The following is a 12,324-nucleotide window of genomic DNA, read 5'->3' as shown; positions in this document are numbered from 1 at the left end:
TGGGAGAGGGTCCGGCCCACGCTGCGCCTGGGCTGGGACTGGTCCCGCCTGCGCAGGGCAGCAGGAAACTCTCCGCACACTCACCGGACCTGGGCTAGGACTGGGTCTCTGTTCCTAAATTCTTAAGGCTCAAAGTAAACAACAACCACAGACTGAGCTGTGCTTTTCTTCGTGAACTGTATCTTTCACCTGTGACCTCCCTGTGAGTGCTGCCTCTTGCCTGTCACTCATGAAATGAGCCTTGTCCTCTTTGGGTTCACAAATGCCACAGATTTCTACCCAACAAAACACAAGTACACCCAGTCCCAGTCCATCATGTGTCTCTCTCTTGAGAGCCTAATGCTGTATTTCCTTTTTCGTATTTTAAAATTTACATTTTTATGAGTATGTATTTGTACATATTCCATTAGTACATATTACTACATACTCCATTGGTAACATTCAGCTTGGGGAATTGGCACCGGTATAGAACATCTTATGTATTTTCTCCTAGTTCCCTCTCCTTCCTTCAAGCCTTCTTCCCCTCTTCATTTACAAAGGGTTTCTTTCTAGTTTTTCCTTTTGTTGTTGTTGTTGTTTTTTTTTTTTTTCTTTTTCCCTCCTCTCTTGTTCCCCTTCCCACTTGAACACATTCTTTCTCCTTCCCAACATCTACCCTTTGGATTTCTCATAGAAAAAGATAAATGATATTTAAGCTTTGTTTCCGACTTATTTCAATTGAAATTATGGTGTCAAGGTGTATCCATTTTCCTACAAATGACTGAAGTTGGCTCTTCTTTTATGGTTTATGTCTTGATGTCCCCCCAAAGCCTCGTGTACTCATAGGTGGGGCTTTTTAGAGGGGGCTGGGTCTACAGTGTGTGACGCTGGGATTGAGTCATGGACAGCAGTAAGATTAAGGGTGCTGGAATTAAGGGAGTGCCATTACTAAGTGACTGATGGGGTTGGCACCCACCCTAAGCTGGGTAGCCTGGACAGAATACGAAAGGGGGAGAAAGAAGCTACTGCTTTTGGTAGCAATTTTCTACCTTTGCCTACCATGAACTGTTTCTCCTCTGCGCTGCCCCGCTACCATGCCTCCCTGCCTTGGGGCCATCTGATTATGGACTGAAACCTCTACAAACTGTGAGCCAAAATAAACCTTTCAGACTGGTGACAAAGCTCAGCGCCTCTTAGGCAAGTGCAGGGACTGGGGTTTGATCCCCTGTACCACATGCTGCACTGGCCCTGCGTATGGGTGTGCTGAGCCAGCCACTGAGACTGGGTGTGGTGGCGCAAGCCTGTAATTCCAGTGCTAGGGAGTCTGAAGACAGGAGGATCACTACAAGTCCAAGCTGGGTAGTAAGACCCTGTCCCGAATACACACACGCACACACACACACACACACACACACACAAAATAAATACAATAAAATAAATCTTTCCTCCCCTATATTTGAATGTTTTTTTTTTGTTTTGTTTTGTTTTTTTTTGGTCTCAGCAATGAGATAAGTAACCAAGACACCTTCTTTATGGCAGAGTAGTACTCCATGTGTATAAATACGTCATTTTTGTTATCCATTCATTTGTTAATGGGCATGTGGGCTGTTTATAAGATTTAGTGATTACGAACTATGCTGCTAGGAAGCCGGATGCACATATATCACTGCAGTATGATATAACTCTTTTGGGAAAATAACTAGGAGGGTAACAGCTAGATTAATTGGAGCCTCTAAATTTAGTTTTTCAGGGGCCAGGGAAATGGCTCAGTAGAATAAGTACTTCCCTGGCAATCACAAGGACCTGAGTTCAATCCCTGGTTATGCAGGGGGAAAAAAAATTAAATTTAGTTTTTTGAGGAAACTCCGTACTGATTTCCATAGCGAATGTACCAGTTTACTCCTACCAACAATGGAGAAGGATTTCTTTTCCCCCACTGCCTTCCTAGCATTTGTTATTGGTTGATTTCTTGATAGTATCCATTCTTTCTGGAGTGAGGTGGAATCTCAGGGTTTTCATTCGCATCTGCTAAATGACCATTGAAGTCCAATTTTTTCACATATTTATTTACTGTTTGTACTTCTTCATCCAAGAAATGTCTATTCATTTCAGATGTCTATTTTCAGATTGGGTTTTTATGTTTGGGGAGTCTTTTTTTTTTTCCCAGTTCTTTATATTCTAAAGATTAGTTCTTTAAGGACTGTTAAATTTTTTTCCTATTCTGTGGGTTGACTCTTCATTCTGTTGGTGGTTTCTTTTGCTGTGAAAAAGCTTTTTAATCTCACATGATCCCATGAAATTGTTGATTCATTGTAATATTTTCTGAGCCATTGGAGTTTTGTTCATGAAGCCTTTGGCTATACCTATGTCTTTTAGAGATTTACCTATTGTATCTTCCAGAAGATCTAGTGTTTCTAGTTTATTTATTTATTTTTTGTATTTAGTACAGTACAGGGTCTACAGGGTCTCACTACACAGATTGGACTCGTAGTGATTCTCTTGTTTTCAGCCTCCCAAGTGCTGGAATTACAGGAACATACCACCAGACCTGGTCTCAATCGCTGTCTCAGTGCGCCCGGGGGTAGGGGGCTGGCATGGCACACTGGGAATCGAACCCCAGCCACTGCATCTGTCTAAGCAGGCACTTTAATCCACTGAGCTATCTGGCTAGCCCTCTTCTAGTTTAATGTTTAGATCTTTGATTCATTTCACTCAGGCAGTACATTGGTTTACTCTCCCAAGCACCACTTGGGCAGGTGTCCTTTCAACTGTTAGTTCTAGAATTGAATACATTTGCTAAAACTGTGGTTTTATATTTCCTGTTATATTACCTTTAAAAAATATGCAATTTTTGGTCACCTTGTATTCAAATAATTGAAATGTAAGTGGTTAACCTTTTCCTTTCCTGTCTGCATCCCTTTATTTCTCTTGTCTAATTGTTCTGGTTAATGCTTCCAGAACTGTATTCAATAGGAACGGTGATAGTGGACATGCTTGTCTTGTTTGAGTCTGTTTTATAGATTCTAGGTCTTTTCTATGTTGGGCCTTCATGATTTCATATCTTTTCTAAGCTCCTCTATTTATTTATTTTTTTTTAAATTTGGGTCTACTCTAGACTCACTAGTCATTTTCTTTATTGTTTTCATCATCTCTTTAACTGTTTTGTTTTGTCAGCAGACTTAGTGATCTGTTTTGTTATTTCTACTGTTTACCATTTCATAAAATTCAGCTGGATGGCTTTGATTTTTGCCACCTCAGTGCCCCCTGATTTGCCCTGGGTGAGTTGTAGGTTATGGCTTGTGTTTTGCATCCATGTTTTTGCCTCTTTTTTTTGCTTAATTGTTTTCTGTATTGAGACTTGTAAATTGCTTGTGGTAGGTAGCTTTATTACTAGTACCAGTACCTCCTTAGGAAATACTACCTTTCAGAGATGTCTTCTAGGCGCAGGTGGCTTTTGGGTCTGTCCCAGGATCCCGCCTCCTTAATTTATCATGGATGGCAGGTTGCTGTCTGTTTGGCCTAGTGCCCAGTTCTTTGGCACTGGACTGCAGTATTGTTTATGACCTCACATGGTCTACTTAGCAGCCTACATTGATCATAACAACTATGTCACCTTGGTTAAAGTGGTAAGATCAGTAATAACAATAGCCTTTGGTTCTGTAATGATTCAATAAACTTTTATTTCAGAGATTTCTTGTGCTGTAGGGTTTTGGTTTAGCAATTTAACTGTGTTTTGTAGTTTTTGGTGTACAGTCAATTCTGTAAAAATTTTCCCAAGTAAATACTCTCTTCAGTGCTATTGTAAATGAGCTTTTCTTAATTTTATATTCAGAATATTTATTGTTAACATCAACTATTTATTAAACTATAACTCCCCTTCCAAATAATCCACTTATTACTTTTTTCCCTTAGAGACAGGCTGTTACTATATAGCCTAACCTGGCCACGCACATGCTATGCAGCCCAGCCTGACCTCAACCTCTTGACCCTCCTGCCTCAGCCTCCAAGGGCTGGGATTACAGGCACGTACCCCATGTCCAGCACTTTTAACAATAGTCAAAAAAAATACATTAGAGTTTGTTAAATGCTTTCCCCCATCTATTGGGATGATTATATGTCTTTTTCCTTCTTTATTCTATGAATATATTATGTTGTTAAATTTAAAAATTTTAAACCAATTTGCATTTCTTGGAAAAACAGACTTGGTCATATTGAAGGGAGAATTGAAATTTTGAATAAAGCCTGTCAAGAATGCTTGCCAAAACCAGACAGACATGTTTGGCAAAGCCTGCTAACTGCACATTTCTTCCTTTATGTAACCCATGCTTGTTTAACTGATGGCCTTGCTATGTAACAAGTCATTTAAATTCCTTAGTAACTCATGATGTTACTAACCCTCCAATCATAAGGTTCCAAATCTGCCTTTGTACCTCCCTGCTTGCTCTCCCTATTAAAGTTCCACCTCCTATCCTAGCCCCACCCCCTGCATGGGTGAAGGGGCACTGATTCTTTGGGACAGATTCTGGTCAGGCCCACTGGTGTAATAAACTGCCTCCTAAACTTTCTCAGTGTCGTTTCTTCCCATGTTTGGTCTGTTTTCTGTAACAATATTATTTACAATCTTCTATATTGCTGGATTAAGGTTTTTTTTATTTTGGCTTGCTTTTTTGTCTTAATTACTCTTTTATTTATTTGTTTGTTTTTCTTTGAGACAGTGTCTTGTCATGTAGTCTAGGATAGCCTCAAACTCATTATGTAGCCCAGGCTGACCTGGAACTCTTGGGGACCCTCCTTCCTCAGTCTCCCAGTGCTGGGATTACACATATGCACCACCATGCCAGGGTTACTCTTTTATGTTAGCAGGTAGAGAATTTGCTAAGGAAAGTGCTATTTGGCTCCTGAAATGTTAACAGTCACCTTTTCTGAAAAACCTCTGGATCATTCTATTTGGCATAATCAGTGACCACCACAGCGACAGAAGACAAATCCCTGGGCACTTAACCTGTTATTCACTCAAAGCATGACTTCTGTTTCCTTCTGAGGCAGTCAAGAACTTGAAAAATTTTTTTCTTAAAAAACAGTAATTTTCAGTTGGGCCCACAGAGGCCCAGTAGGTAACTCGGAGCAGAACAAATCTCAGCCTTCATTTTGTATCTGTCTCCTAAAACTTAGGTGCAGTCCTGCTCAGCTCTGCAAAGAGCTGAGGTAATCACGGTGGGGGTGCTGTGTGCACACTGGCAGGACAAACTGGCTGGACCGAAGCTTTCATAACCTGTTTCACTCCCCTTCAAAACAGAGGACACCAAGGAAAGGCACTCACAAGGACATTCAGTTGCCGATGAGCTCTTGGAATTCTCCAGTTATCCACCTAGGCCTGTGGTTACCCCAAACTCTAGCAGGGCCTCCACAGGCCAGAGTGGATTTATGTGCATGCATGTGTATACTTTTATTTAGGTTATCTCAAATCCTTGGAGGCAGTGTGTAGTTTGAATTTGAAATGAACCAACACAAATATATATATAACATTAAGTAATTATTTTGGATAAAATTTAAATATTAAATTTTTTTAAAGGATCTTTATTAAAAATGACAAAAACACCCCACAAAGATGCTAGCGAGTCAGCTTGAGTCACTTCACACTTAGCAGTTTGCAAGAGAAGCTGTGGGTGACCTATAATTTTCTCCCTGAGATTATCTTCTATGAAATGAAAGGAACAAAATGGTTTTTAAAGCATTAAATCCTTACATTCTCTTTGGGGAAAAGCCGGGGGAATCTCTCAACCATGTGGACCCCTCTGTCCTGTGACGTAAGTGATAATCTCCTTCTCTCTGCTCCCTGTGCTGAGCCCTGGGGTTGCACCTGTAGCACAGAGCTTGTCCACTGGCTTCTCCTCCCTGCTTACGAGAGTGCTGCAGAGAGGTGGCCTAACAGCCTTCTCTACGAGAGTGCTGCAGAGAGGTGGCCTAACAGCCTTCTCTACGTCCTTAGCACAGCACTCAGTGGTGATCTCCAAGGTGAGGCGGAAGAACAGCATTCCCCAGTAAGTGAATTAACTCTTTACGAAAAGAGAGAAGCAAAACACTACCTTTTGCATCAGAATTTGATTCTCTGTGCGTCTGCAGTAGATGTTCTCTATCAAAAACCTGACAGAATAGAAAAAATGAGAAGTTAAAAATGCTATATTATGAACATAGACATAACAATAGAGTATATTACCTATATCATTTGTGGCATGATGGGAAATGTATAGCAGGTATTGTCAAGTAGAAGAGAATCTTCAAATGGGAAGGGAAAGTAGGGGTGTGGAGGGTGAAGGAAGGAAGAGGGAAAAAAGAGAATAGAAAGAAAAAAAAATGGAAACAAAGCTTCTGTAAATAAGGAGGGGATGGCTGGTCCGAGTGCAGTGGTGTTTACAAATAAGGAGGGGAGGAGGGGTTGAAAGTTCTCTGCCAGGAACAGGTGCTTAGGGATTGCTTGGTGGATCAAGGATGGACTGTTGCAGTCCTGCTAACAAGGACTACCACTTCGACTGCACTTCCTTTGTGTTCTTCAGGCTCATTTCTCAAGTAGATGATGTAATCAATTCTGGGGACTGGTTTTCCTTCCCCCACTGTTTCCAAGGCTCATCATTGGCACTTGCTTGTTTGTGTAGAGACTGGTTAGGTTATTTCAGTGAGATCCATCTGTCCTCTGCAGTGCTAACTCTAACACTGTCCTCCGGAGCTCAGACTTGCATGTGCTCATGTTCATCCTGCAATGGCAGGTGCTGTGACAGGGCTCTGAAGATGGTCACACTCCACTATGATCTGACCCATTACCTTCAGCACAGTCCCAGAGCGTGCCTAGCTGCTCAGACTGCGCCACTCAAAGTTGGTCTCCTTTGGAAGCGTAGTGTTGTAGTCAGAGTTTACAAGGGAAAGTATTTAGTACAGGACACATTTTTTTTTTTTTTGTATTTAGGACAGGGTGTACAGGGTCTCACTGCATAGATTGGACTAATAGTGATCCTCCTGTTTATAGCCTCGCAAGTGCTGGGATTAGCGCCACCACACCCAGTCTCAATTGCTATCTCAGCGTGCCATTGGGTGGGGGGGTGGCACGCCAGGCCAGGGGACTGAACCTGCCTAAACAGGTGCTTTAACCCGCTGAGCTATTTGGCCAGCTGTAGGATACATAATTTGTAGGGCTACTTTACAACACTCCCCCAAAAAGTCAAATACAGAAGAGTTCACACAATCTGTGCATGCATTAGAGACCTAAAGAATCCAGCTGAGGGCCTGGATCCCATGGCAAAGTCGTCCCAGGAGTCCAGCTGAAGGCCAGAGCCCATGACAACGCCTCCTACAAGTCTGTATCAAGGACCTGCACTGGGAAGGCCCAAACATCAGCAGTGGAAGCTGGAAAGTCTGTGGGATCTGCATTGGAGCCAGGAAGCGATGCTTAAGATAAGGACCAGGGCTCCCTTGCAAAGACCTGTAGCCATCCTCAGCAACAACCAGGACTGGAGCTCCTCTGACCATGCGAATAGTCAAGCTCATATCAGGAAAACCAGAGCAACAAGCTTCTCTGGGAAAATCAATAACACACCAGCTTCCTCCCCGGTTCTCCTTTTTATGCTGTTGGTAACAACTCACAGGTGGGCTTCCACCCTGGAACCTTGCCGATTCGGTTCAGCTGGGTGTTATAAATCGATCATGAGTTCATCTACTGGAGAGGTCTAGAGGCCAGTGCCTTAACCTTGGTCTGAGTCAAGGGTGCTCCTCCCAGATCTCTCTTTCCTGAGTTCTCTTGGGTAACCTGTATACAGGTTAGTCATTATCTCCAGTGAATCTACCAGTTTCCTCCCAGTCGCCTTGTACCATACCTGCTGTATTTGAGAATGCGTTTTAGCTTAAACTTCTCCTGTTGCATTACAAAGGGGAAGAGATAGGAAAGCTATCTGTTTTATGGCTCGGTTCTCTCTCAAGACAAAATTTCTAAACCTTGGGTCTGGAGCCAGAGATGGAGCCAAAAATGCACTCTTCTGGTGATACAGTGCTTTAGGAGGCCAGCTGCAGGTGAGGGCAGCGCAGTAGCCTCAGGTCTTTTCCACTTCCTCCTCCAGTGTGGAACCACCACTCACAAGGCAAGGCCAGGGACACCAGGGTCCAAGTAGTCTCCACAGCGTAGCACCCAAGGGAGAACCTGCATCCATCCCAAGAGGGAGTCTGGGAAGGAAAGGGGACCTTCCACCCCTGGAACTCAGCTTCAGGCACAGGCACTGCAGGAGAACATGAAATACTGTTGTCCTGCTGCTGGGGGTCAGCCCTCTGGTGGCCAGGAGAGCTCAGCCATTAGCTTTCTCTGCTGCTCAGGTCTGGAGTGAAATTTGTGTCCCAGTGAGCTGGGAGGTGGGGAGAGAAGAACAGCTGGAGCTGGTGGAGCAAGGTCCTGTTCTTTCTAATGAATTTGATTAGATTTTTTTGAATATTTTTTTTTCACTTGCAGAGACCAAATGACTCCCTCCCTTGCTTCCTTTCCTTCCTTTCCTTCCTTCCTTCCCTCGTATCTTTGCATTCAGCAGTTTTTCTGGTAAATGGATCTGTGGAGCTCCTCCTGCAGTTATATAGAAGTCAGTCTCTCAGTACCATTTATTTTTATTCTCTGTAACCCCATTTATTTTTTCTTAGTTTTAATTTCTTTCATCTTGCTCTCATGGATGTACTTGCAAACTTCCTCATTATTATTAGAAAAGGTAAGTAGAAATATTTTTTTTTTCTTTTTTGAAACAGGGTCTCGCGATGCAGCTCAGACTGCCTTGAGCTCACTTCAGAGCCCAGGCTGGTCTCAAACTCACCACAATCCTCTTGCTGGAAGGAGGAGTCACCCGAGTGCTGGAATTACAGGTGTGTGCCACCACACCTGGCTAGAAATGACATCTAAATCTAACACCTTAATAAGGTCTGCTTCTCATCTGTTAAGGATCTTTTATAACTAGTAAATAATAAGAGCAAAAGTTTCATCATCAAGTTTTCCTGGAAAAAAATTAAAATATAAGATGAAATTTCTTACCATTGTTTTCTGTTGTTTTTCATGGTGCTGAGGATTGAACCCAAGGCTTTCACACTGAGCTACATTCCTAGCCCTTTTTATTCTTATTTATTTTTTAAAATTATACCCTCCCCATACTCCAAGCCACTGCTAAATTGCTTGTAATAACTGATACAATATACACTTTAGGTATGCAAACTGTTATTATACTGTATTGTTTGAGGAATAATAACAAGAAAAAGAAATCATTCTTCAAGTTGTATTTGTCATGTTCAGCACAGGCTCTATTTTTTTCAAATATTTTAGACCTGTGATTGGTTGAATCCATGGGTTCGGGGGGCTGACTATAAATAAGCTGAAACCTGGTCATAAAGCAGTAAGCTTTAAGTACAGATTGTGTATAACACACAACTTGTAACCTTAGTGGTTTTTGAATGACATTTGATTTTCAATGATGCATGTGGAAGTTAGCTAATAAATAAATCTGAATTTATTGAAGCAAAAAAAAAATTTGAGGCAGTGTCTTGCCAAGGTACTAAGGTACCCAGCCTTGGCTTGAGCTTATGTGTGATCCTTCTGGCTCCGCTTCCCAGAGACACGTACTATTGTGCCAGGCCATTGGCCGTGCTTTTGCATTTATTTTTTTTCAAAGTCTCAACGACCAGATTAATAAAGATTTACCTCTGCTTTGGCATTTTGATGGCTTGCTATGGTAGAATTCCTCTCTTTCTTTGTCTTCAGATATTTTTTCTTGGTTTTAATCTAGTTAGAAGAATCACATTTAAAGTTAATATTTGAATGATACATCAAAGGCAGTGTATATGCAGAAAAAAAGAACTATCTTGAGACTCCTACTTCTTAGAAGTTGGAGAATCATTGGCCCGTTTCATTCCAGTAAGTGCAAATATATCTACAAAGCAAACACAGGAAGCTCTAAAAGGGACATAATTGGGTTCTAATCAAGAAGCATTTCTTAATTACCAGGATAGATAATATCTTAAATATTTACACAATAAAATTTTAGCTGGATGTTATGGTGCATGCCTGTATTTCTGGCTGTTTGGAAACCTGAGGCAGGACGATTGCAAGTGTGAGGCCAACCCAGGTTGTGAGTGAGATTGTGTCTCAAAAACAATGAAAGGAGACAGGGGTATTGCTGTTGTGGGTCATGATGTGGGTCATTGCCTCAGAGGAAAGGTCCTGGGTTTAATTCTCAGCACTGTATGCACACACAAATTCAGATTTCTTTTTTTTTTTTGGGGGGGGATGGGACTCAATGATTGCCACATGCTTTTTATTTTTTCTTCTGAGTGATGGATTCATTATAATTTTCTTACTTTTTCCATCATTATAGATTAGATGTGTGATAAGTTGCTTTGTTATTTTACAAGCTCTGGGTTAAGAGGAGATATGGCTATAGCTGATGTGGGTCATGATGTGGACTTTCAGGCTGATGTGATGATTGGATTAGATTTGAAATGTCTTGGAGATTCATGAGTACTAGTATATTTTGAACTTGCATAAAGAGTATTTGCAACCTAGGAAATGAATCCTGAAATATTGGGTGGTTGTTTCCAAGTTTTCATTCTATGGATTTTATATCCACATCTTTGCCAGACAACTTTGTAGATCTCCCACTGTTTTTTTTTTTGTTGTTGTTGTTTGTTTTTTGTTTTGTTTTACAAAAGGAAATTTATTTTGAAAGCATAAGGGAGCATTTACATTTAAACAAAATGGTAAATAGGTGTCTTATAAAAGCAAAATCCATGGTGTGAAGTTTTTCATTTAATTTTTGAAGGAAAAACCCCAGCTATTGCCTTAGGAAAGGGAAGGGGAATGAAGAGTGCTAAGGGTACAGTGTCAACTCAACATCATACTTGAGAAAGTCAAATCACCTTTGTTTGGCTTTAAATTTACAAATATGCTTTAAAAAGAGGAAAACATTAAACTTCATGTTAAAATTTATACAGCTGGGGCCCCAACTTTGCTTCTGAAATGGGTTTAGGTCACGGCTGATCTGTCTCTACGGACCAGACCAGATGGTGGAAGTCTGCAAATGGTAACTCTGCATTCCTGTCTCTTGGGTTAGAAGGGAGCCAGGTGCAGCTCAGCCTTCTGGAATGTTCACAGAGATTATTGCCATCACTCCAGAGTCTAGCCGACCAGTTTCTTAGGCTTACTTGTATCATTCCAGCCTTTAAGAAATATTGTCCCTATAAACATGTCTGTAATTCTTTTTTTAAATTTTTTTTTTTTATTTTAGGGAAGGGTCTACAGGATATTCAGGGTCTAACTACTGTTGGACTCATAGTGATCCACCTGTTTACAGCTTCTCAAGAGCTGGGATTACCGGTGTGCACCACCACACCCAGTCTCAATTGCCATCTCAGTGCACCCCAGGGGCGGGGCTGGCACAGCAGGCCTGGGAATCGAACCCCTGCACCTGCTTGCACCCCACTTTAATTGCTTGTAGGTGCTTTAATAATATGTTAGTAATTCTAATAAAAGGGTTTTATTCCCAGTGTATAAGTAATGGTAATGAAGGTACCTGCATTGTAATCACAAACTATTCCTCCAAAAATACATCCAACTACTAGAAATGTAATTTGGGAATCTGATTTTAATAGCAAATTTGGGGAGAGAAGGTTAACTACGGAACAAAAATAAATAATCAAATGCAGAGCAAGGGGTCTATGACATTAGACACACTCCACAAATCTCCCATCTGTTGTTTTAATCTAAGGATTCTATTTGCTAACTTGTACAATAATTTGGTGAATAACCTGAGAATTTCAAGTTTTGAAAGTGGCAAAAGCAAACAGAGTGCCTTACTTGTACTATGTTTCAAGTCACTTTTCCTGGGTAGCGCTGGTTATTAAATCTTCAAATCCTAAATTATACTATCTCATCCTATATATATATATATATCTCAGATTTGACTGTATTTCACTAATAGGGATCCCCAGATTTATCTTTGAAAATACAACTGCTGTTTTAGTTTTAAATAACAATAATCATGTAAATGCAACTGATTCAACAGTCCTCTCTGTGGGGAGCAAAAGCATAGAAAAGTCACTACTGGACTCAGCCTCAAAAGGACAATCACCATGTCAAAGACTACGCATCCCTGGAATTTAAAATATTGATTTGTTGGGGCTAGTGAGAGAGCTCAGTGGTCTAAAGCGCCTGCTTAGGCAAATTTAGGCAACTTCAGGGACCTTGGTACTGTTTGATCCCTGGCACCACATGCTGTGCCAGCCCTGCCCTCGGGGCAGGCTGAGCCAGCAACAACAACAACAAAAAAAAAAAAAAAA

General features: G+C 41.3%; 1 protein-coding gene and 1 pseudogene across 1 annotated transcript in view; both read right to left on the bottom strand.

Moving 5' to 3' along the window:
* Positions 1 to 12,324, bottom strand: part of Agbl3 (ATP/GTP binding protein like 3) — a 109,954-nt gene that overhangs the window by 32,120 nt on the left and 65,510 nt on the right. The window contains exons 13-14 of the mRNA XM_023713790.1: positions 9,692 to 9,772; positions 6,066 to 6,123 (exon numbers count right to left, since the gene is read on the bottom strand). Coding sequence (XP_023569558.1) covers positions 6,066 to 6,123; positions 9,692 to 9,772 — 139 coding nt within the window. The remainder of the gene's footprint in view (positions 1 to 6,065; positions 6,124 to 9,691; positions 9,773 to 12,324) is intronic.
* LOC105742010 overlaps positions 9,862 to 12,324 on the bottom strand; it is a 14,393-nt pseudogene continuing 11,930 nt past the window's right edge.

The sequence above is a fragment of the Octodon degus genome, unplaced genomic scaffold (assembly GCF_000260255.1).
Source record: "Octodon degus isolate 3935 unplaced genomic scaffold, OctDeg1.0 scaffold00032, whole genome shotgun sequence".
Lineage (NCBI taxonomy): Eukaryota > Metazoa > Chordata > Mammalia > Rodentia > Octodontidae > Octodon > Octodon degus.
The sequence above is the reverse complement of the archived record's forward strand: the minus strand, read 5'-3'. Positions and strand labels throughout refer to the sequence as shown.